The sequence below is a fragment of the Dromiciops gliroides genome, chromosome 4 (assembly GCF_019393635.1).
Source record: "Dromiciops gliroides isolate mDroGli1 chromosome 4, mDroGli1.pri, whole genome shotgun sequence".
NCBI classification, from domain to species: Eukaryota; Metazoa; Chordata; class Mammalia; order Microbiotheria; family Microbiotheriidae; genus Dromiciops; species Dromiciops gliroides.
The window spans coordinates 166,766,502-166,788,825 of NC_057864.1; the positions used below are offsets into that span (position 1 = coordinate 166,766,502).

General features: G+C 36.7%; 1 protein-coding gene across 4 annotated transcripts in view; it reads right to left on the bottom strand.

Annotated features, from left to right (window-relative positions):
- Positions 1-1,038: 1,038 nt before the first annotated feature.
- Positions 1,039-22,324, bottom strand: part of CLTC (clathrin heavy chain) — a 75,777-nt gene continuing 54,491 nt past the window's right edge. For 2 of the 4 annotated variants that reach the window (XM_044000368.1, XM_044000369.1), the window contains 19 exons: positions 20,926-21,051; positions 20,036-20,178; positions 17,680-17,914; positions 17,279-17,401; positions 17,023-17,168; positions 16,504-16,687; positions 16,120-16,312; positions 14,914-15,071; positions 14,601-14,765; positions 13,840-13,947; positions 13,585-13,752; positions 13,321-13,470; positions 13,090-13,221; positions 12,870-12,980; positions 11,624-11,794; positions 10,803-11,024; positions 9,351-9,371; positions 5,531-5,606; positions 1,039-2,103 (listed from right to left, as the gene is read on the bottom strand). In XM_044000368.1, the coding sequence (XP_043856303.1) occupies positions 1,979-2,103; positions 5,531-5,606; positions 9,351-9,371; positions 10,803-11,024; positions 11,624-11,794; positions 12,870-12,980; positions 13,090-13,221; positions 13,321-13,470; positions 13,585-13,752; positions 13,840-13,947; positions 14,601-14,765; positions 14,914-15,071; positions 16,120-16,312; positions 16,504-16,687; positions 17,023-17,168; positions 17,279-17,401; positions 17,680-17,914; positions 20,036-20,178; positions 20,926-21,051 (2,757 nt within the window). In that variant the 3' untranslated portion in view covers positions 1,039-1,978. The remainder of the gene's footprint in view (positions 2,104-5,530; positions 5,607-9,350; positions 9,372-10,802; positions 11,025-11,623; positions 11,795-12,869; positions 12,981-13,089; positions 13,222-13,320; positions 13,471-13,584; positions 13,753-13,839; positions 13,948-14,600; positions 14,766-14,913; positions 15,072-16,119; positions 16,313-16,503; positions 16,688-17,022; positions 17,169-17,278; positions 17,402-17,679; positions 17,915-20,035; positions 20,179-20,925; positions 21,052-22,324) is intronic. The other 2 variants (XM_044000370.1, XM_044000371.1) reach the window with 1 other exon arrangement.

The following is a 22,324-nucleotide window of genomic DNA, read 5'->3' on the forward strand; positions in this document are numbered from 1 at the left end:
AAGAATAAAAACTACAACTACAAAACTAACTAGTTTGCTTATAACACCACTAGGCTCTTTTCACATTGGTTAGGCTAAATACTAACGACAAAAAAATGGGACCTGCTGTTCATAGTAATTTTTCTGTTAGACATTTTATAGACTTTTCTAACCAATCATATAGCTATATGCAAATCTGTAGCCAGATATAGCGAACATAACAAATTCTCATGCTAATGCTCTTAATAAAGCAGAGATAACTAATTGGTTTTATTCAAAGGACTTGCCTTTTACTTTTCTATGAATGGGGTCATGAAAGAGCTGATTTAAGTTACTTTGTGCTTGCAATTTTAAAAATAAATTAATGTATTGGGGCAGCTAGATGGCGCAGAGGATAGAGCACCGGCCCTGGAGTCAGGAGTACCTGAGTTCAAAGTCGGCCTCAGACACTTAACACTTACTAGCTGTGTGACCTTGGGCAAGTCACTTAACCCCAATTGCCTCACTAAAAAAAAAAAAAAACCAACAACAAAAATAAATTAATGTATTAGTAACTATCATAAGATGTAGCATTTTTTTTAAAAAAGCAATTTATCCCTATTTGGGGTGATCTGGTAGATAGAAGTAGGTAATACACAGTACTAACTGCATGTTCAAACAGGATAAAAAGTATTCGAGAGTCAAACATTTAAGTTTTTATTTGAAGCTAATATTAAGGCAATTTAACATACCTAAACATGATCTGTTAATTTAACTGAAATATTTGGATACAAATCTAAAGTATCACTCAGTTAAAATACTGGAGAGATTGCTGAAAAGTAGTCAAATTTACATTGCTTGGTTCTTTTATTGTATGGTACCTTAACTACGGGAATACACATGGTAGAATGCAGTGTTGCATTATTTGACGTGGTTCTCAATCTTTATTCTTCCCTCTCCATTAAAATACCCTGCTACTATCTCAGTTTTTGCCCAATGTGAAACCCTGCCAAATCTGTTGATTGGGGATTATGGTGAAGTTGGGAAAATACATAATTAAAACCGACATTATACAGGATATGTCCACAGTCCAGTAATTTATTTTAAATTTGAGTAATTTCAAATTGCACAACCAAAACTGAACAGCAATATTTTGTTTGAATTCTCTCTTCTGTACACTCAGTGATCTAAAACACCACAATATCCAACATACACAAATCTCAGGGAAGGGTTAGTAAATACACATGGATTGGAATCATGGTGCTCTTTGTTCCTGAATGGAATGGTCCCACAAAAAAAGCACAGGATACAGCACAACATAAGGGCATCTGTTACATATGGAGTGAGCAAAACACGCTAGCATTTCTATATGTGTAACTTTAAACCTGCATAGGTTAGAGGGCCTTTTATGCTCATTTTAAAATATCAGGCAAAGTTGTCTGTATGCATTTTAAAGTAATTTGAAGAGCTATGCGATCCAACCAGTGTAGGAGATGCTGATTAGTGTTGTCTTTGTTGTCATTGGCAGTCCTGCATGGTCAAATACCGATTTTTGTTTTAGCTTTTCTTTGAATATACAATAAGACTTAAATGCATTTAGACAGTACATATTTTAAGCTGCTCGCGTACATTGAATTTAAGAGATTTGATATTAGAGTTGTTTTTGTTTTTTTGTTTTTATAAACACTACAGAGTGCAAATCAAGTTCTTCACAACAGACTGTTTGAATGTTAAGCAGTTCTGTAAAGGAGGAAGGGGAGGAAAAAAGCCCACATGAACAAACATTTAAACTATTCCCCTTTGAAAATAAATTCTAAGATGATGTGGAATGTGAAATAAAGGTTCAAACATAGGTGATCCAAGTTTGCTCTAGGAAAAAAAAAAGTCCTTCATGAAACAAAGGTTACAAGAACACGAAGCAAAACTCTGTTGCTTTTTTTCCCTGTTATGAACTGAGAAGTGGGTAGGGACGGTGGAGTTTCAGTAAGAAGATAGCCAGCTCCAAGATCCATTTTCTGCCTCACATGCTGTACCCAAAGCCAGGTTGTGGCTGCCCATAGGGAGGTGCAGTGTAGCCATAGCCAAAAGGTGCTTGTGGAGGAACTGCCACGCTGGGCCCTGCTGTCAACATCAACTGTGGCTGACCTATAAACAAGAAGGAAGGAGCTGTCATTGCCACATTAAAATGGGGTTCTGAAAATACCAAATGAAGCTCACTTGTTAGAACAAATGGGATGAGACTGTTCCCTTTTATATGCTTCCAAATTTATTCTATTAAAGGGGTCATTTGGCAACATTCACAAATGAGAAGGTAAACTTGTCAAAACCACAATTGGGACTTACTTTTATTTTTTATTCAACTATCTTTTACTGGCTGCCATATGAAAAGTGTCACTGTTAATCAAAAGATACAAAAGATAGCTCCTGCCTTAGACTACCTTACAGTTTAGAAGGAGACACAAGATATATACAAATAACTGATGCAGAGCAAGGTTGATAGAATAAAAAGTTTAAAAGGAGACAAGCATTCTATGGAATTAGCACTTCTAGCACCGAGAGGGAAAGAGTAGATTTGAGCCAAACTTTGAAATATTGGTAGGATTCTGAAAGAGAGGGGGGAAAACAAGGGTTTTCAATAAGAGAACATGAATGAAAAACCAAAAAAAGAAAAAAACACCAAAAAACAACCCACGGAAGCTGGAAAAGCCCCAATACCCAGAGGATGGAATCATCCAGCTTTAGTGAAAACAACTGGGTAATAAATGAGAATAAACTAGAATATGGACCTTTTACTATTTGCTTCCATAATTTTAAGATTATTCTCTAGTCCAGATGAGAGGTTTGAGTTTTAATTAAGGTACAAATGAGGGAGTATAATATGGGTTTTAACTAAGGTGGCATCAGCAGTGAGAATGAAAAGGTGGAGACACAAGAAATTAACAGGAAAAAGACAAGATGCATGTAAGGCAAAGGGAAATGGGGGTTCCATTAATGGAAATTAAGAAGAAACTGTCTAAGAATTATATGCATAACAAAGTGTACCTAAGTACTTAAAACTACTGTATGCCAACAACAAAATGTTTTATTTTCTTTATGCCAACAAAATCTGGCTAATAATCACAGTTCTAATTCAATTTATGTTAAATATAACCCAACTTCTTCAATGCCCAGTTGAGTAATGCCTTCTAAACCCTTCTAGCAAAGATGCGTGCCTAGGAAAGAGGAAATCTGACAACAGGTTTAAAAAAAAAAAAAGAAAGAAAATTCAAGCATTATTAACCTTGAAATGCATGAGATTGAAGTAACTTAAGTAGTATAGTAAGTTTCCTCAGTGGGATTGATAGTTGTCCATAGATACCTGTAGCAAACCTGACTTATAAAAAAAAATCTCCCTAAAGACACTTGTTCTATAGGGAGTCAGGCTCTCAGAACTAAAATCTACAGTAATTATTCTTTTGTTTTGGTTTGGTTTTTTGGTGAGGCAATTGGGGTTAAGTGACTTGCCTAGGGTCACACAGCTAGTAAGTGTTAAGTGTCTGAGGCCGGATTTGAACTCAGATCCTCCTGACTTCAGGGCTGGTACTCTATCCACTGCACCACCTAGCTGCCCCTACAGTAATTATTCTTACACTTTGAGTGTCTGCATGATAGTGCAATCATGAGAAAACAGCTACATCAACTGTATCAATCAAGTGTTTCATCCAAATTCCTATTACCAGAGAAACTTTTTGCTAGTGGTTCAACTTAAAATAGTAGAAAATGAAAGAGACATACACAACTAAGTGACAGGTCTTGTATTTTACAAATTAATTTCTTCACTGGCTTCAGAAGAACACTCATGTTAAACATTCTATTCATCTTGGAATAAAGCAAGTAAAGGCTATTTACTCATTGAATACAAAAATTTGTATAAGAAACTATGCACAATTTGGGGTGGGGGGCAATGAGAGTTAAGTGACTTGCCCAGGGTCACACAGCTAGCAAGTGTCAAGTATCTGAGGCCAGAATTGAACTCAGGTCCTCCTGAATCCAGGGCCAGTGCTTTATCCACTGTGCCACCTAGCTGCCCCTGCACAAATTTTTAAAAGCTTTTTAGTTTACATTTTCAGATCCAATAATCTATTTACCTGGCCAATTTAACCAAGATTTAACTTTGATCCAAGAAGTTATCTGGGGATTCATAAGTAAAAGGTTAGGGGCAGCTAGGTGGCGCAGTGGATAGAGCACTGGCCCTGGATTCAGGAGTACCTGAGTTCAAATCTGGCCTCAGACCATTGACACTGACTTAGCTGTGTGACTCTGGGCAAGTCACTTAACCCCAACTGCCTCACCACAAACAAACAAACAAACATAAGTAAAAGGTTAAACAAATGTATTCATTTAAGTAGTGATATGTAAGTATGTATATATGTACATATGTGCATTTTTTCACATGTTTATTTGGGAGACAGTATCCATATCTTGCCCAGTCTGAAGTGCAATGGTCATTCATGAGGTCTTAACCCAATAATGATTGGCGTAGCTTTGAACCAAGCTGTTTCTGAGCTAGGTTGGTTGCACTGCCTTAATCTGGCGTCCCCCCCCCCCCCAGCTCCCAGGGACTCCCCATACTGGTGTGAGATTTAGCGAAGATACACAATTGTCAGCCTCACTGCAGCTCAGATGTTCTGAGATCAAGTGATTCGGTAGCCTTACCTGTCCAGTAGCAAGGAGGCATGCATCATCATACCTGGGAGCAGTACTGTTTATAAAAATGTTTTCCATAGACACAATTATTAACTTTCTAATTGTTTCTTGAGGTTAATTCCACAATGTAATATTTATTTGATAGTACTTAATTTATTAAATACTACATATTTGTCATTTATTAACTATATACATATACTAGTGTCAACTCGTTTTTTGTTTTGTTTTGTTTTTTTTTTAGTGAGGCAATTGGGGTTAAGTGACTTGCCCAGAGTCACACAGCTAGTAAGTGTTAAGTGTCTGAGGCCGGATTTGAACTCAGGTACTCCTGACTCCAGGGCCAGTGCTTTATTCACTGTGCCACCTAGCTGCCCCAAATGTCTACCATTTGAGAGACGGAATCAAAGTTTCCCAGGGATAAGCCGAGGACAGTCCATCTGAGTCTCTGGTATTTGAGAATAAAATGTTATAAAGATAAAGAAAGAAGCTCTATGCCTATACCATAGAAATTTAGATGAAAGGTAAATTTTCTACCCTCTTCACAATTTTGAAAATTTGGTTCATCTGTGTATCATCACTGCAGGAATAGTCACTATTTAAAAAAAAAAACACTAAGTGATTAAGCAGCGTTCAAATAACATGATCTATTTAGGAGTTCTGTTGAATGAAAAAAAGGTAGTGCTTTCAGAACTTTTTGTGGGTTTATGACCAGTGTCTTAAATAGTAAAATAAGTTGATACTTTCCTTTATTTTGTCTTTTCATAGGTCTTCCTATTGGAAGAAGGCTAACTTCCTTACTTATCTACTTCTATTCCTATTTTGTGGTATATTTCTTAATCAAGTTTAAATCAATCCACTTTTTATATCTGGAAATAAGTGGCATTACCATAAACGATAGGTTGCGTCTCTGTAGCCTGCTCCTCTTCTTTTCTCAGAGATTCAGAAGCATCCAGTTTATCCACCTGAAGGAAAACAGGCAATGTTAATTGACATCCAAAAAGGCTTCATACACCTGGTTTTTTTGTGGCAGAAAGTGGAAAAGCCTTAGTGTGTTAAATACTGTCAAAACCGGACTTGAAAGAACATTCTCAGACCCCCTCAGATTCAAATGGTTATGGTCATACATCAGTCAAGGTTGTTTTTCAGCACTGTTGTTATAAACCCTCAAGATGGAGGGATTTATAACGGTCAAAAGCTCACGCCAGGCTAAAACTGGACATGCTAGGATGCAGCCTGAGGGAAGGAGGAAGAGGAAAGGGAACCATTTAAACTGAAGTGTGCCTCCTAGTTAAACAGGACCAGAAGAAACTGATGAATTCTTGGAAAAGAGGAGAGCATCCCTCACTAAAAAAGTAAAATCAGCAGGCTACCTTGACAAAGATCACCAATGGCACTCACTATAAACTATACTTTGTCAAGACTGTATATAGCTCCTGATGACATGGGTTTAAGACTTTCCTGAATCTTTCAAGACCTAAGTAACCTAGCTTTATTTTGACCAAACTCTTTTTTTAAACTTGTAATTGTACTTATTTATAGGCCAGCACCAGTGTGGTACAATGGAAAGCTGCCCTATCTCAGAAGGACCTGGGTTCAAGTCTTACATCTGACACATCAGTAGTGTGTCCCTGAGGCAGACCAGTGCCAAAGGCTACTCATAACAGCAACTGCAGAAGAGGTGCTGATCTGCACTGATAAAAGAAGTTCGTCATATGGGAAATTTCCCAATAACAAAAATCACAGATACAGGCCCATTCTGCAAAGCTACTAGCTACACTGTTAAGTGGCATAATTCACACTAATTACCAAAACATGTGCAGAGGAAGCAATAGGAGCCCAGAAATGGGGCTGGAGAGGAATACACTCAGCTTAAAAGGAAATGTTAGAGTGGGAGATGGGGTGAACTCTGTGTGTGTGTGTGTGTGTGTGTGTGTGTGTGTGTGTGTGTACACACCAATGACATGTGAGACTACTAATGAAGAACAGCTTTGGTCTATCATTACATATGGCCAAATCTCTCCATCTTATTAGGTTTTACTTTCAGATCATTCTGTACATGGTTTCTCAAAGTTATGGTACCTTGACTGGGGAAGAAAGTATAGTATTTTTCAAAAAGACATGTGGAGTTATAAACACCAAAATGTTATGAAAAGCTGTAAAATATATAAATGGCTGTTAATGTTAAAGTCTAAATCCTGGTTTGGAGGTTTCACTATGGAAACCAGGTTTGAATCCTGCCTCACACACTTACTGTGTTACCCTGGCCAAGCAACTGAACCTCTCAGCTTTATTGTCTAATCTGCAAAATGGGGACAATAATCATAGTACCTACCTCACAGGGTTCTTGTGAGACTCAAATTATATATATATATATAAATAATACACACACTCACAAAAAGTGCTCTGTCAACTTTAAAGTGCTATATGTATTAGTAATTAAACCAATAGTTACTGTTTGGTTTCCCAAAAGTTAATTCTCTGCCCACAGTGATTCCAATAGTGAAAGGTTTCCATATACTTATTAAGCTATAATCCATAATCATTATGTAAAACACCAGTTTACCTATAGAAATTAAATAGTAAGCTGAAGGTCAATCACAGACTCTTCAGATGAAGTGGGGTTACTGTTCCCCAGGAAAGTATTCTACAAAAGGCAAAGAAAGGAATATTGCAGCCTAGGTGTTTATGTCCCAAAATACCCTAAAAAAAATGACAAGCTATACACTAGTATGTAAGCATTATTATAAGAATCCAAAAGTATATTTTCTGCAAACTAGACTTAATACATCAAAAATAAATTCATAGCTCTAGAATCTGTTAATAAAGCTCTTTGCCATAAAATTATTAAATGGGAATTATAAAATCAAGCTGCATAATTTACTCAAGCAACTATTAAAAAAAATTACAAATGTTTATGGAGTTTAAGGGGGAGGGAAATCTTAAGTAAATGCCTGTTTAAAGTCCACATTAGGGTGATATGCTCAACATAACTCCTGTTTATAGAGAAAAATGGAAGATTTAGATAAGCTAGAATGTAGAAATGCCCAAGCACAGACATAGGCAGGTTGGGCACAGGAAAGAATATTGAAGGGGTAGCATCAAGCTAAGCAAAAAGTTTAGATTTTTCCAGACACAAGGACAGCCTCTGGCACAGAAATATCCAATTTTAGCTTTCATTGACCCAGTTTGCTTGAATGAAAAAGCAGAGAATGTTTTAATGAACACAAGCTTTTGTTAAAAGAGCTGTAACAAAAGTTTCTGATCCTTGAATAAAAAGACAAGTAAGCATGTCACTGGGTTCAGTTCATCCACGCTATTTGAAAGATCATTAAAATGTAAAAAGGCTTTTCCACAAAGACTGCAATAAGCTGCAGAGGAAAAGTTAACATGCAGTCAGTTATTTTGTGTATGTGTGCATGAAAAAAAGGCAAAAGTACTGAAGCAAGAAGTGAGGTCTGAAGATGGTTGTTGCCATACAGGCTCCCAAGAAACACACACAGCCCACAGCAATGCTTTAGAGTTTCAGAAATAGTGTGATGTAATTGCAATGACTGTTGTACATGCTTAGTTTAAACAATGCATACACTGCAGTTCAATTACCTGTTTTTCACACACACGCTTTCTTACTGCCTTGCTTACTAGCTGCTGAAGAGCCTCACACACAATGTATTTCACTCAGGTTTGCCCTAAGTTCCAATGGTGATTTCATTTGGTTTCAATATAAGCCCTTCCAAATGCTTTATAAAGAATTTGTGTCAACCTCCTTCTGCTTTCCCAGCCCCTATGATACAAGTTTTCAAAGTCTTTCATTTATATTGGGATGCAGATAAGTCTAACCAAGGAGGTAGGGGCTACAAGCAGCAATTAGTTTGATCTTCCTAGGAATAAACCAACATCAGAAAGAGAATTGTTAAAGGTTTTAAAGGTATGCCTGATGACAAAAAAAAAAAAAAAAGAAAAGAAAGAAAAAGGAAAAAAAAAGATAAATACTAATACTGTGGTCATCATAAAATGAAATATTCCATGCTGGCTCAGCAACAAGATACAGCAAGTTAAATTTTATTAAAACTTATTCTTTATTAAAAATAATTTCACTTTTTTTTCTTGAGAATGAACTAGCACCATAAGAACTGGACACCCAGAGAAACATGAGGAAAGTCACTTCGGAAGCAGCTAGTATCTTCTCTCTACTTTCAGCAAAAAAATTAGTAATAATCAAGAGATCAGAAACTGGATCACAGTCCTTCAGTGTAAAGTAAGTAAAGCCTTTAGGGCATATATTTTTCATCAACTGTCAGGCAGGTTGCAAAAGTCAAACTGGAGGCTGTTTTAATTTAATTTGTTCCATGTATTAGAGAGGAAATCCTACTATGGTCCAGATGCCCAGACAGAGAAATCTTATACTTTTGGATTGAATAAGGACAACAACTCAACATCCTGTTTTTTAAAAAGACTGTGAACCAACTACTGATTAGCCTCCTGCCCTTCCTAAAGGACTATTAGCCGATTAGTAGCAAACATCTACTAATTTCCTACAGCTCTATTGTAGATATGTTTCAAAGGATTTGCAGAGGCTTTAGTGAAATTTTGTTGGGGGGAAAAAAAGCAGCAGCAGCAGTGTAGAAAAGGTAGGAAGGAAAAAAAATCATGCAGATTTCTTAGACTTAGTCCTCCAGACTTAAAGATGGAAAAGAATCAACTTTCACCTTTTCCTTTATTGCATCAACCTGCAAAGGAATTCAGAAGGTGCAGCTTAGAAAAAATTAAATTCCATATTGAGCATAAAAAGGTAGAATCAGCAACAAAGGTTTAGGGGAGAAATAATTCACTACTAAAAAGGTACAGGAGAAGTGAAAATAAAGGGCACACTGGAAGCAAACTTTAGAGTTAAATCAGTTTAACTTCAAAATCTATTGCAAAAAGTGTATTTATACTAACGTCTGTGAGAAGCAGCTTAATCCACAGTAAAAGTATAGCACTTAAGCTAACAGCAGCTAAGAGCCCCTTATCATAATACTGCACATTAGAAGAGATCTGTGACTATGGAGAGAAGGCAACATTTCCTTGACTAACTTGATTTTTATAGCACTTTATTGATGGATCTTTTTTTTTTTAAAAACAAACTAACTGAATACATTGGAACCTGAAAAGTAGTTATTTGAAGGAAAAAAAGGCATAGTAATTTTATGTGAAGTATTAGGCAAATGCTCTTTTTTTAAAATCTTCTTTAAAAAAATATCAAGCATACTGATGACTCACCCATATTTTAGGTACCTATCTTATTCCTTAGGGTAGGATAAATAGGTCTTCTTGGAGTATAGTTCCCTATGTTAAGATAATAAAACCACTAGATGAGGGGGTGGTGAGAAGGTAGAAAATCCTTCAAGAATATTAATTTTTGTGGGCCTACAATGACTTTCCTTATTGCAAGACCTGAAACTAGGTCCAGAAGAATTGTAAAGAGTAGAGAAAAAGTGCCTTTATTCTAAAATGTATTTACATAAGAGACAGCAGCTCCAAAAAAGGGAAGCTTGGTAAGACAGAGTTTAACAAATCAAGAATTAGGCCCTCCGGTTTAATTTATTTATTAATGTGTACTTAAGTCAATTTCCTTTGATAGTCAATACTATCGGTTGCAGGATATCAGAAAAGTATATGCAGCTTCCTAAGGCCACAAACACACTGTTACTATTGCTAAAAATCAAAGCACAAAAGGATATAATTGGCATAAAGGTAACTCATTTTATCGGTTAGAAACATCTGGCTAATGGACAGGAAATATTACTTGAGAATTCTGAGTCCTGGATTGGGGGAAGGACTATTCTGAAGAAATGAGATTTTTTTAACCAAGAGATAAAAAAGGGAGGGGAGAGAGGCAGAACTTAAGAAGTGACCTTCATGTATATACACAAGGGTGATATACTGAGAAATCATTTCTAAAGAATACTTTTTTCCAAAGCCTCATAGATGTCAATGTGGGCAGGGCAATGGGGTGGGGGGGCCTGAGTAACAAGAATAAGAGCCATATTTACATATGTGATGTGAAACAAACCAAGTCTACTTAAAGAATCTCACCTCTGAAATCTAAGACTGTACATGAAATTTTGCATTTGCTTGAAGCAATTATTGATGAATATGCTTAAAAGATATCTCCTTACCTTAGACAAGTATTCCTTCATGACCTGGATAAAATAGGGCATGGCAAAATCCATGATATTGTGCCTCCATGCAGTTTCCAAGACAACATCTGGCCTTAAGAGATCATAACAGGTGAAGAGACAAGCTCCAAAGCACTCTCTCTTTTCTTCCTGCAAAAACCACTGCAGCAGCTCTTCTGCCAACTCTGTATCTTTTGATTCAGAGGCATACTGCATTGCATCCTAAAAATAAGAAAGGAAATTAAAAAAAGAAAATCAACTACAGACTATTCAGAGGGCAACCAAACAATCTAAACCAATGCTTTGTGTGTGCAGGTGGTGGAAGGGGACAGACTAAATTTTATTATTGGTTGAGACAGAAATCCTCAAATTATAGTGCATCAGGTTGTAAAAAAATCATGATGTGAATCAAACTAGATGAGAAAATAGAGCAATACTGCTTGTCCAGAAATTGAGCTTAATCCCAGTTTACCACTTTAGTTTTGTGAGGTGTTTTTTTTTTTTTGAAGTGGGGGAAGGAGTAACAGAACTCAGAACATTTCACACTGATAAATTTACTTTGCATTAGTTAGATTACCCTGGAAACTAATATACTACTTTAAGAGTTCAATACTTTGATCTGTCTCAATGTAAGAGTTTTGATGTCTTCCTTTAGGTATACAAAAATGATTATTTTATATTACACTGAATCTGAAAGTAACTCTTGTGGTTAAGACAGAGGTCCATAATCCAATCTTGGAATTAGTCCTTTTTCAAATCGTTCCCCCTCCCCTGCCATTTACTTGCTTAAAACTCTTTCCTTCTGTTCTAACTTTATCTACCTTATAAAGTCGATCTTTCTTGCATAACTCTACACTCTGTTTCCAGCGATTGTTGCCTTTGAAGAGATATGCAGCAATTCTTCTAAACTCGATGAGCTCATGTTTCTCCAAACGTTGAGCAAGAGAAATATTATCAAAATTGTCGTATGCATCTATTGATGTTCTCAGTGCCTTAAAAAGAGAAAGAAATTAAATACTAAACTAACGTAATGTCTTTAAAAAATTGTATTTAGTCCTACTCTGACCATAGGCTCCACTGAAGCAAAGCCAGGTGTGATGTTTTGTATCTAAACACTAGCCATATGAACAATCCACAAGTTTCTTCCATCTAATTCTATTTGGACTATAAAAATGTTGGTAACAAAAGCAATGCTTTGAAAGTTTGATTTTCTTTCAAAAATGCTCAAATTTGACAAACATTTCGTTCTGGTTGTGAAATTTGTAGATCTGTGCAAAACAAGTTCTGTCCTAGGGAGATAACTGGTAAATTAACGGTAAGATATTCACAACCTGCTCTAGACCAACTGCCTATTAACTTTGTCTTAAGAATCCTTACTGAAAAGGTCGATATAGGCAAAAATTTGCTCATGTCAGTAATTGCACCAACATCTATATAGCACTTTGAAATGTGTAAAGTATTTCACATATATTATCTCATTTGAACTCCATGAGTTAAGTATGTACAGGAAACTTAGACTTTGAGACAGTAAATGATTTGCAGATGACTAGTATTATCAGGGACAGGATTTGGGTCAATCACCATACCAAACTGTCTTACTACAATAGAGGGTGATGGTAGGGAAGTAGAAAAAAAATTACTGGGATCATTATGTCAAGGTATAACTTACGTTTTGGGGGCTTAAAGGGCCAAACATTTTCAGAATCTATTCTTTATGTTGCTTTATAAGGGCAGTCAAAGCTCTCCCCTCCATCACTACCCCCCCACCCCAAACACTAACCTAACAAAAAGTCCTAACACTTTCACTGGGGTTTTGGAGCATTCTACTTTAGTCATTTTAACTTTTATACATGAAAGTGTCAAACTTCAGAGTGTCACTGTTTAGGCTACAAGTCACATGAATAAAACTGAATTTAGTGTTGTAAGAAAACTTATTAGCAACAACCTACTTCCTAATCCAAAAGGAAAAGATAAAGCAAAAATATAAAGTCTTCTAATTTACCCCTTCTTCTTATGACTATAACCTGAGTGTTCAGAAGCATACCCAAGAACCAAAAAATATTTTACCTGGTAATCTTCTTCAGTAATGAAGAGGTTATTCAATGATTCATTCACCGATTTGTTGTTATGGTTTTGAACTGAGCGTAGGTACGGTTTAACCAATGGAAGCTGTTTAACCTTTAAAACAGATTATGGAGTTAATGTAGCCCATTTTAAAGTCAAGTTACTAGAAAAATTCTCAGGGCTAGGATAAGCACCCTCCTAGAAGATTAGCTAAAACCATTACCTTACTGAAATAGTTGACAGCACGAGTGTGATCCAACCTTGGAGACAGTACCATCAGCAGATCATTTAGTAGCAGAGGCTTGAATTCTAAATAGAACTGTATTGCTCTATAATATAGTTCCACATTGGCTACCTGAAGTGGAAAGAATCAAATACAGGTTGGAATTAGGTTTGTTTTAAATTCAAAGAATTCAATGTGTAAAGACTTCACATTCTCATGGCACATATCTACCTTGGTAATGATATCTTTAAATTGTCCTTCTTTCCATGCATCTGTTGGATGATTCATCATAGTAATTATGGCATTGTCATATTCCTCGTATTTATCATATAAAAATACCAGCTCTGCCCAAAGATGTGCTTGTTCTGCAGCCCTTAGCACCTGCATATAGGAAGAAAGATTAAGGTACTAGTAAATGGAGGCTAATTCCAATGAGTACATTTCAAATAGATTAGTATTCCTTATTACAGTTTTAGCTACACAAAGATGAACTACCTTTGGAATGTTCACTCTGGACCAGAACAACTCCAAATGCTCCCTCATTTTCTGTGGCTTGAATTTTGAGTAGAGAATTGCTAATTCAGTAAACATCCCCATGTGGGCTCGCTCAAGCCCCAGTGCCGCTTCCAACATGGTTATCAGTTCTTCAAAGTAGCCTCGATCCTGAAAGAAAGAAAAGCACCATTCAAACAAGGGCTGCTTGTTCTGGTACATGGGGGTTCATACATGTCAAAGATCCTTCTTCAATACCTGATAGTAGTTTATGAGCTCCTCCAGTTCATCCGCATGCACCACAATATGAAGCCCACACATCTGGGCCAAGCGGAACTCTTTCCCATCTACACAGGCAAAACAGACCTAGGGATATGAAATACAGATGATTATCTATAGGAAAATAGGTCAATGACTGGCAGATAATCTAATTTAGGCTGTTGTTTGTCCTTCATTCTTTCTTTTTTTTTTTCTTTTTTTTTAGTGAGGCAATTGGGGTTAAGTGACTTGCCCAGGGTCACACAGCTAGTAAGTGTTAAGTGTCTGAGGCTGGATTTGAACTCAGGTACTCCTGCCTCCAGGGCTGGTGCTCTATCCACTGTGCCATCTAGCTGCCCCCTTGTCCTTCATTCTTGAAGAGGACCATGACAGCAGGGTAATGTCATGAATTGTAGTGAATTAAGTGAGGGAGGGTTGTGCAAGGTTAACAAATACCTCATTTTTTTCTCCACAGAGCTGCCTGGGTCAAGTCATATATATCAGGAAGACTGGAGATGGTCCTGGATGTTTAAGGCAAGTGGGGTTCAGTGATCTCCCCAGGATCACATAGGTAGTAAGTGTCTCAAGTGAAATTTGAACTCAGGTCCTCCCAACCTCAGGGCTAGTACTTTATCCACTGCACCACCTAGCTGACCCTCTAATGTAGGTGTGGGGCTATTGAGAGCTCACTCCTAGGAAGAGCTAAAGGTCTCAAAGTTTTTCCTAACCTTTAAGGAAATCTGAAATTCTATTTTAGGTACCTCTTTCCATGTTCTAGTGCTGTTAGCTTTCCGGGCCCCATCAACGGCTGCCTGATATTCACCCAAGTGAACTAGGGTAGATGCCAAGCGACCAAAATTGGAAACATTGTTGTACAACAATTTAGCAGCATCATACATTTTCTCATCATAACATCGGTCCCCAACCTGAGAAAAGAAAACAGATGGTTATCAGTATGAGCCATATTTAATTCTCTTTCTACATAGCTCCTGAGCTGTGATTTGCTGATCCTAGTCAGGCTTCACAGAAAAGCTGTTCAATTGTTTCTGAAAAAAAATTGAAAAAGAACCTTACTTGTTGAATATGAGCATTATTTGGCCCATTGATGAACTCCTCCAGTTCTGCAAGGCGATTGGTCTTAGCCAGAGCAAAGATCAGTTCTGTTTCTACGTAAGACTCACGAGCCTTCTTGCGAGCCATTTGCAGGTACTTAACTAGTTCTTCCCAGTTGCCTGGAGACAGAAAGAAAAATAAACTGTTTGGTAACCCCCTCTAGAAAGCCCTATTAAAGATTCTTAAAAGGATATCACAACTTCCCTTCAACAGAGCCCCCAAGAATGGCTGAACAAGCTGTGGTATATGATTGTAATGGAATATTACTGTGCTATAAAAAATGACAAGCAAAATGATTTCAGAAAGGCCTGGAAAGACTTAAATAAACTGAAGTATAATGAAGTAGAACCAGGAGAACATTGTGCACAATGACAGCAATACTGTTTGATAAAGAACTGTAAATGACAACTATTCTCAGCAATACAACAATTCAAGACAATTCCAAAGGACTAATGATGAATCATGCTACCAACCTCCAAAGAAAAATTATATTGATTGAATAGACTGAAGAATGCTATTTTTCACTTTTCATTTTTTTTCTTTTATTCAAGTTTTCTTGTACAAAATGACTATGATAATGTTTTGGGGTTTTTTTGGTGAGGCAATTGGGGTAAAGTGACTTGCCCAGGGTCACACAGCTAGTAAGTGTTAAGTGTCTGAGGCCGGATTTGAACTCAGGTACTCCTGACTCCAGGGCCGGTGCTCTATCCACTGCGCCATCTAGCTGCCCCGATAATGTTTTATATAAGTGCACATGTATAACCTGTGACTTGCCCAGGGTTACAATAGCTAGTATATGTCACATTTGAACTCAGGTCCTCCTGAATCCAGGGCCGGTGCTTTATTCACTGCACCACCTAACTGCCCCAGAGAATTACATGACTCTTCAGCACCATCCTGTGCATGTTTAAATTTGGGTAATACAGTTTTAAGTCTTGTTTTTGTTTTTTTAAAGACAGGTTGACACCTAAAAAGGCAAATCAAATTTCTAGATCAGATCTTTAGATCCATGATCTAAAGAAAGTATCTCAGAAACCAAACGAAGAAACTGAGGTCTTGGGTTAAGATTTATGGGGCTCCAACATAATTCTGGGTTATTCACTACTCAGTTTATTTGGGGCCTCAATAACACATGTGCCCCTGAAATTTATAAATTATTAGTCATACCACTGGTATTAGCAGCCTGAACAACTTCCATGTAAGATGAAGGATCATCTGCTTTGATATAGGAATCAATGGCTTCTTTCACCATCCCTTTCTGCAACTGAGCCTTGGCAAGTTGACTCCATACTGCAGGTTCATTGCAGCGTTCGGCAAACTCGTATGCACGATCCAGGTTTCCAATGTGTTCAATCAAGACCTAAGAAATTGATGTTTAAAAATTAGTAGGTTGAAGACAATCATTAAATTTGTTAATTTTGGGCTTTTCTACTACTAACAAAAATAATTTGGTGGCACCTTACCTCTTTTACTGCTATTACAAGTGTACAACTATAAACTGGTATGAAAGGAATATGAAGTTAAATAATTTGCAATAAAATAAAGTTTTACCTGCACAGCTGAAGTATTGACATCAAATTTCCTGAAAATGGCAAATGCCTCTTCAAACAACTCATTGCTGATTGCAATATTAGCAATATCTGGAGCATCATAATTATCTAGTCGGTTGATATATTCCATAACACGGGTGCGGTCAGCTTTAATTGCAGTGAGGATAAGAAGGTTTTGCAGATTCCTATTGAGGACAAATTAGCATCACTTGGATGTAGTATATTGAAGAAACTATTAAGTGTAAATAGATATGAATATCAAATCTGAGTGTAAAAAAAAATTAAACAAAAAAAAAATCTGAGTGCGAGGAAGGAGGAAGGTATGCATTATTTTGGAAGTATTCACACTCAGCCATACAAGAAGGGATTCCTTTATTTCTTTTATTCTTCTAAAACTAACTCAATCTGTAGCCACAAACAAAAATAATTTAGCTGTGCCTTTGCCACTATTTACAAAAATGTGACATAATGTTAGCTTCAAATGGAATGTATCCACAAAGAGATATCACTCACAACATACCTGTGTTCACTGAACACTGAGTTGTCAAGAACAATTTTCTCCAATAGTTCAATGAGTTCATTGGGAAGGTCTGCGGTCATGAAAGCCTTGACAGTAACAGACACCTCTTCAGGATCCTGAGTCTCAGACAAGGCTGTCTGTACAACCTAGAAAATTAAGAGAACAGGGAACTCAAGTTAAAGACCTGCTCCTCTCTCCTACTCTCTGCCAGTGACAAGAATAGCCAGAATTGTCCACATATCATAACCAGTCTTACCTGGTCAATCAGTGGTCTCCTGTAAGGGTTGCTCTCTAAGAGAACACTACCCCAAAGCTCTGGATCCTTACGGCGAACCAAATAGCGGGAAAGACTTTTGAAGAGAGAGTTTTCATTGCAAACCTACATAACAGGAGAGAATTTGAGACTTAAAAGCTAGGTCTAATGACCTCTCTCCTACCAGAAAGAACACCGCATACCTACTTTTCACTGTTTAAAAAAACAACAGAACTATAGCTCTATCCATTACATAATCAAAGAAAAAAGGTATTCACTGACATGAAAGTTTCTTTACAATAAATTTCTCCATTTCTCAGAACTACCTAAACCCATCCCCACAAATTCTTAGCATATACAGTTGATTCTGAGTCTTTTCTATTCACAATATGACAGATACGCACATTAATAAGTTCCAGATCACATTGGCCACGTTCATAAGCCACACATGCTAGGTGGGGATCCCTCTTCTCACAATACTTTCCAACAACACGACTGTCATAATAGGGATTTTCACGAAGAAATCTTTCTGGGTTGTTGTTACTGTCAATGTAGATTTTAGCTAGTGCATTGTGCGTAGCAGGCTCCTCACAACCCTCATGAATTCTGGCTTCTAGCCAAGGCAGTAGAAGTTTCAATCTAGGAGAAAACACACAAACCTTTATTATAAATATCTGCCTTACCCTTGGTATAATAACTGAAATGAAGTATTTGTAAAGCACTTTGCAAATCTGTAAAGCAAAATACAGACGTTACCTACAATTATTACCATGACATTATCTAAATTGCTAAGAGACTACCAAAGGGCTATACAAATAGCAAAATAGTTTTTCCTGGTAATACAACAGATAACTGTAGTCAGTTCACACAGCATCTATACCTGATGGAATGTCTGAGTGACCTACAAATTGAGTTTCTGAACCTACAAAACTTGGTATCTTACTGTGAAGTATCACCCCAAGTATAGCCACCCATGAGACTCGGCCAGAACAGTAACTCATGAAGTAACATTAAAAATCTTAGCTATTTAGTATAGAACAATCTTACCTGAGACTAAAAGCCAAAGGTCCAGAGGATAAGCTAGATTTCAGCTCTAAAAGGAGAGCCCTGTTATTTATGGCTAAAAGGAGAATTTTTATAAATAATGACTAACTGGAAATACTAATATTAACTGGGAATAAAACCTTTTCCAAGAAAGAGCCATCTGCTCTAAGTAGGCTTCAGTCATACAGTGGCTTTCTTTTGACTAATTTTACTTCTAGCCATTCCTTAGATTTTTACATAGAAATAGCCAAAGAGAAAGGAGGATTCAGATTCTAAGTTATAAGTACCACTACAGACTCATTATCTTATTGTAATAAAACAAAAGAAGGTACACTTAAGATTCTACAACTATTTGTAACCCAAAGTTATTTTATGTCACCTGAAAAACTAAGTTTAATTATCTGGTTAAGGTTTCTAGATTAAGGCAATATAACAAAAATTTTAGTGAATGAGACATTAAGTGATCTCTGGTGGTTTAGTATTTCTCTTTTAAAAAGACAAAGACAATGGGATGACACAGAAATTTAGAATGTGACCAAGAAGACACATTTAAACCTATGTTTTCCTTTCTAAATGTTAAAATATCTAAGTCAAATAACTACAGTGTCTAGAATTAGTTTGATTCCTATTATCTCAGCAGATCTTAGCCACCTCTGGCAAGTAAGCTTTAATTTCTCTCCAATATTTCTTAAGCTTTAAATTATATGAATATCATTAAAGGTACCATTTATATCACATTTTGGTTTTTTTGCAGGGCAATGAGGGTTAAGTGACTTGCCCAGGGCCACACAGCTAGTAAATGTCAAGTTTCTGAGGCCAAATTTGAACTCAGGTCCTCCTGAATCCAGGGCTGATGCTCTATCCACTGTGCCACCTAGCTGTCCCTTACATCATATTTTTAAAAGGCACTTATTAAAGCACCTATTATGTGCCAAGAACTGTACAAAATATTATTTCATTTGATCCTCACAACAACCCAGGGAAGAAGGTACTATTATGATGCCAGTAAATATCTGAGGCCATATCTGTTTTCAAAAATTTTTATTTCTTGGGGCAGCTTGGTGGTGCAGTGGATAAAGCACTGGCCCTGGATTCAGGAGGACCTGAGTTTAAATCTGGCCTCAGCCACTTGATACTTACTAGCTGTGTGACCCTGGGCAAGTCACTTAATCCCCATTGCCCCGAAAAAGAAAAAAGAAAAAAAAAAGAAACCCACTTTTTGGGGGGGATATTGTTTTAGCACTACTAAGTAATGTAATAACATAGGCCAGTTTTCCATCTGGGATTCATTACTCTTTTGCTTTATAATAATTGTATAGACTTCTTTTTTTTGTGGGGCAATGAAGGTTAAGCAACTCGCCCAGGGTCACACAGCTAGTTAGTGTCAAGGGTCTGAGACCAGATTTGAATTCAGGTCCTCCTGAATCCAGGGCCAGTGCTTTATCGACTGTGCCACCTAGCTGCCCCATATAGACTTCTTTATCCAAAGAAATAGGGTTTAATTCTTCATCTTCTGTTTTCCATTCCAAGACTTCTACATTCTAGTGTAGTCAACTGTCTCATGTAGAAGCTACTATACAATCAAGAAGCAGTCAGTAACATACAATGACAAAGATATCCTAATCAACTAGAGATTAGCTTTATCACTGATTACTTTTCTAAAGAGAAGTTTGGGCTAAAGAAGCAATTCACTTAACAAGGTTAGAGCTTCCATACCTGTTCCTCTTTTCAACTTCAGCAACAAGCTCATCTGTAGAGAACTGACCTCTCACTACAAGAATCAAATTCTTAATGACATCTTCAGAGCAATCAACATCAAGTAATCCTCCAATAACCACAGGAAGACGACTTGGATTCACCTACAGAAGGAAGTAATAGAATATTTCAGCATTAAGTCACCTCCAAAGAATGTTTCCCTCAATAATATTCTTTTCCATCCTTTTAAGCAAAGGAATGCTCTTGGTAGGCTTATTCATTTGTATTCCTCTACAAATATTCTGTGACATATCACAGTAGCATGTATTCGACATCAGATTCTCAAATATTCTGCTGTTAGAGTGGAACCCTATTAAGTCCTATTAAGTTAAAACAGCAGAGTATGGGCCTAGTGGGACCAGCCTATCCAAGTTGGGAAAAGCTCACAAGATGACTTTTGGACCTCATCAACTTATGAAGTCTAAGGCACAAAAAGATGAAGATCTGTAATGATGGAAGAAATACTTACAGTAATGCTCTCTCTTGTCTTTTGAAATACTTAAGTTTATACTTATTTGGATATAAGTAAAGTTACTGAGGAAAATACTGTCCCAAAAGTCTAGACTTAAAAGGGCATGTGAATTCTTGAGCCAGTTTGCTATGTGTTTTTTGATAAAGTTGTAGGTATTTGATACAATGGTGTGGGAAAACTTAAGCAGCTAAAGACATGAATGCAGTGTTTCCCAAAATCCAATTATAATACTACTATTTATTACACACTCAAGATTTTTGCATTATAGTATAATGATTAGACAGGATTATTTACCTATAATCCAAAAAGACTGGTCTTAATGGCCCAAAACCCCCAATGGAAGACAACATATAATCTTTGTGTTTAATTTGGCACTTACCTTCTGCACATAAATCTCAATATATTTCTGGAGATTATTTCTATATAAGTAGAGCACCAAATCATGAACAAAGTCAAATCGATCACAAACAATGATGAGTGGTAACTGGTCTGTTAATTTTGCTTCCTGAAAAAGAACACATATGATAACCCTTTAAATTTTCATTAAAGCAACTATCACAAATGGTCTGTTTTCAGACATGACCATATTGTTGTTAAATGCAAAAAGGCAATCAATTCTTCTAAAATTGTCTCATCTTCAGTATAAAGAGTATCCTAATAACCTGAGTATGCATGTTCCCAGGGTTATCAGTAAACTCACTAGCTACTATCTACAGCCAAATAATAATCTAACAAGTCCCTCACAAGGTAGGCCCTTCCCATGCCCACATTTACAAGACTATTAACAACCACAGGACAACAGGTATGACGAACAACTATACTTCAGAATTTGATTGCCACTGGCATTGAGTGTAGGATTAACACACTGGGATGTTAATAAATGCAAGACCAACACTTGAAAATTGCTTCAAGAAAATAAAGCACTCTGCCAAAAATCAAAGAACTTGCTTAAGTTTACATTTGTTGCAGATGGATAACATTTAGTCCCATTCCTTCCCAATTTAGAGATTTCACTGCATCCATCCACTCAAATGCCTTTCACTCAACCCATTCAATGAAACATGATGTCCATAAGACAGAAGCATCATGTGTTACTGTAGTAAGACTACAGCTAGTAGAGGCACGAAAAGATGCCCTTACATAAATCAAGCTGTGTTGAGTGTTACACATCCCAGGATATAATCTTACAAACTGACATGAAAGATGCTATGGACAGGTGGGAAAGACCTGCACTGGGAGATTTACCTGGTACATGTCCTGCACATTCCACAGACACAAGGAACAGCACAAAAAACAACAATTTCCATCAGGAATTTATTTACATATAGACACACTAAAATTCCTCAATGAATGCTTTTAAGACACTCTGAGGAAAGAGAGCTGAGAAACTTAAGAGACTTTCCTCAATGACAGAGCAAAAATTAAACTATATTTGCAAACTGAGAACAAAATCTAATCATTGAGGTCTAATCAGTAGTCAAAATGGTATTAGGTTATAACTAATGCTACAAAGAATAAGTAAGCTTGGAAGCATTTCAAGAATTTAAAAAAAAAAAATTTGGGATTAGGGAAAGGTGGATTGGAAGAAAACTATATCTAGGGGCTGACAATCCAAAACACCAGTGGGAATCCAGCTAAAGATTTGTTTATACACAATTAGAAAAGCCTTTCAAGTAAGCAATGCTTAAACTAAGAGGAAACAATACTACCATATACTATAATAATCTCAAGAAAGGAAGTATTTCTATTATCTTGTTTTCACAAGCATAGCTAATTAA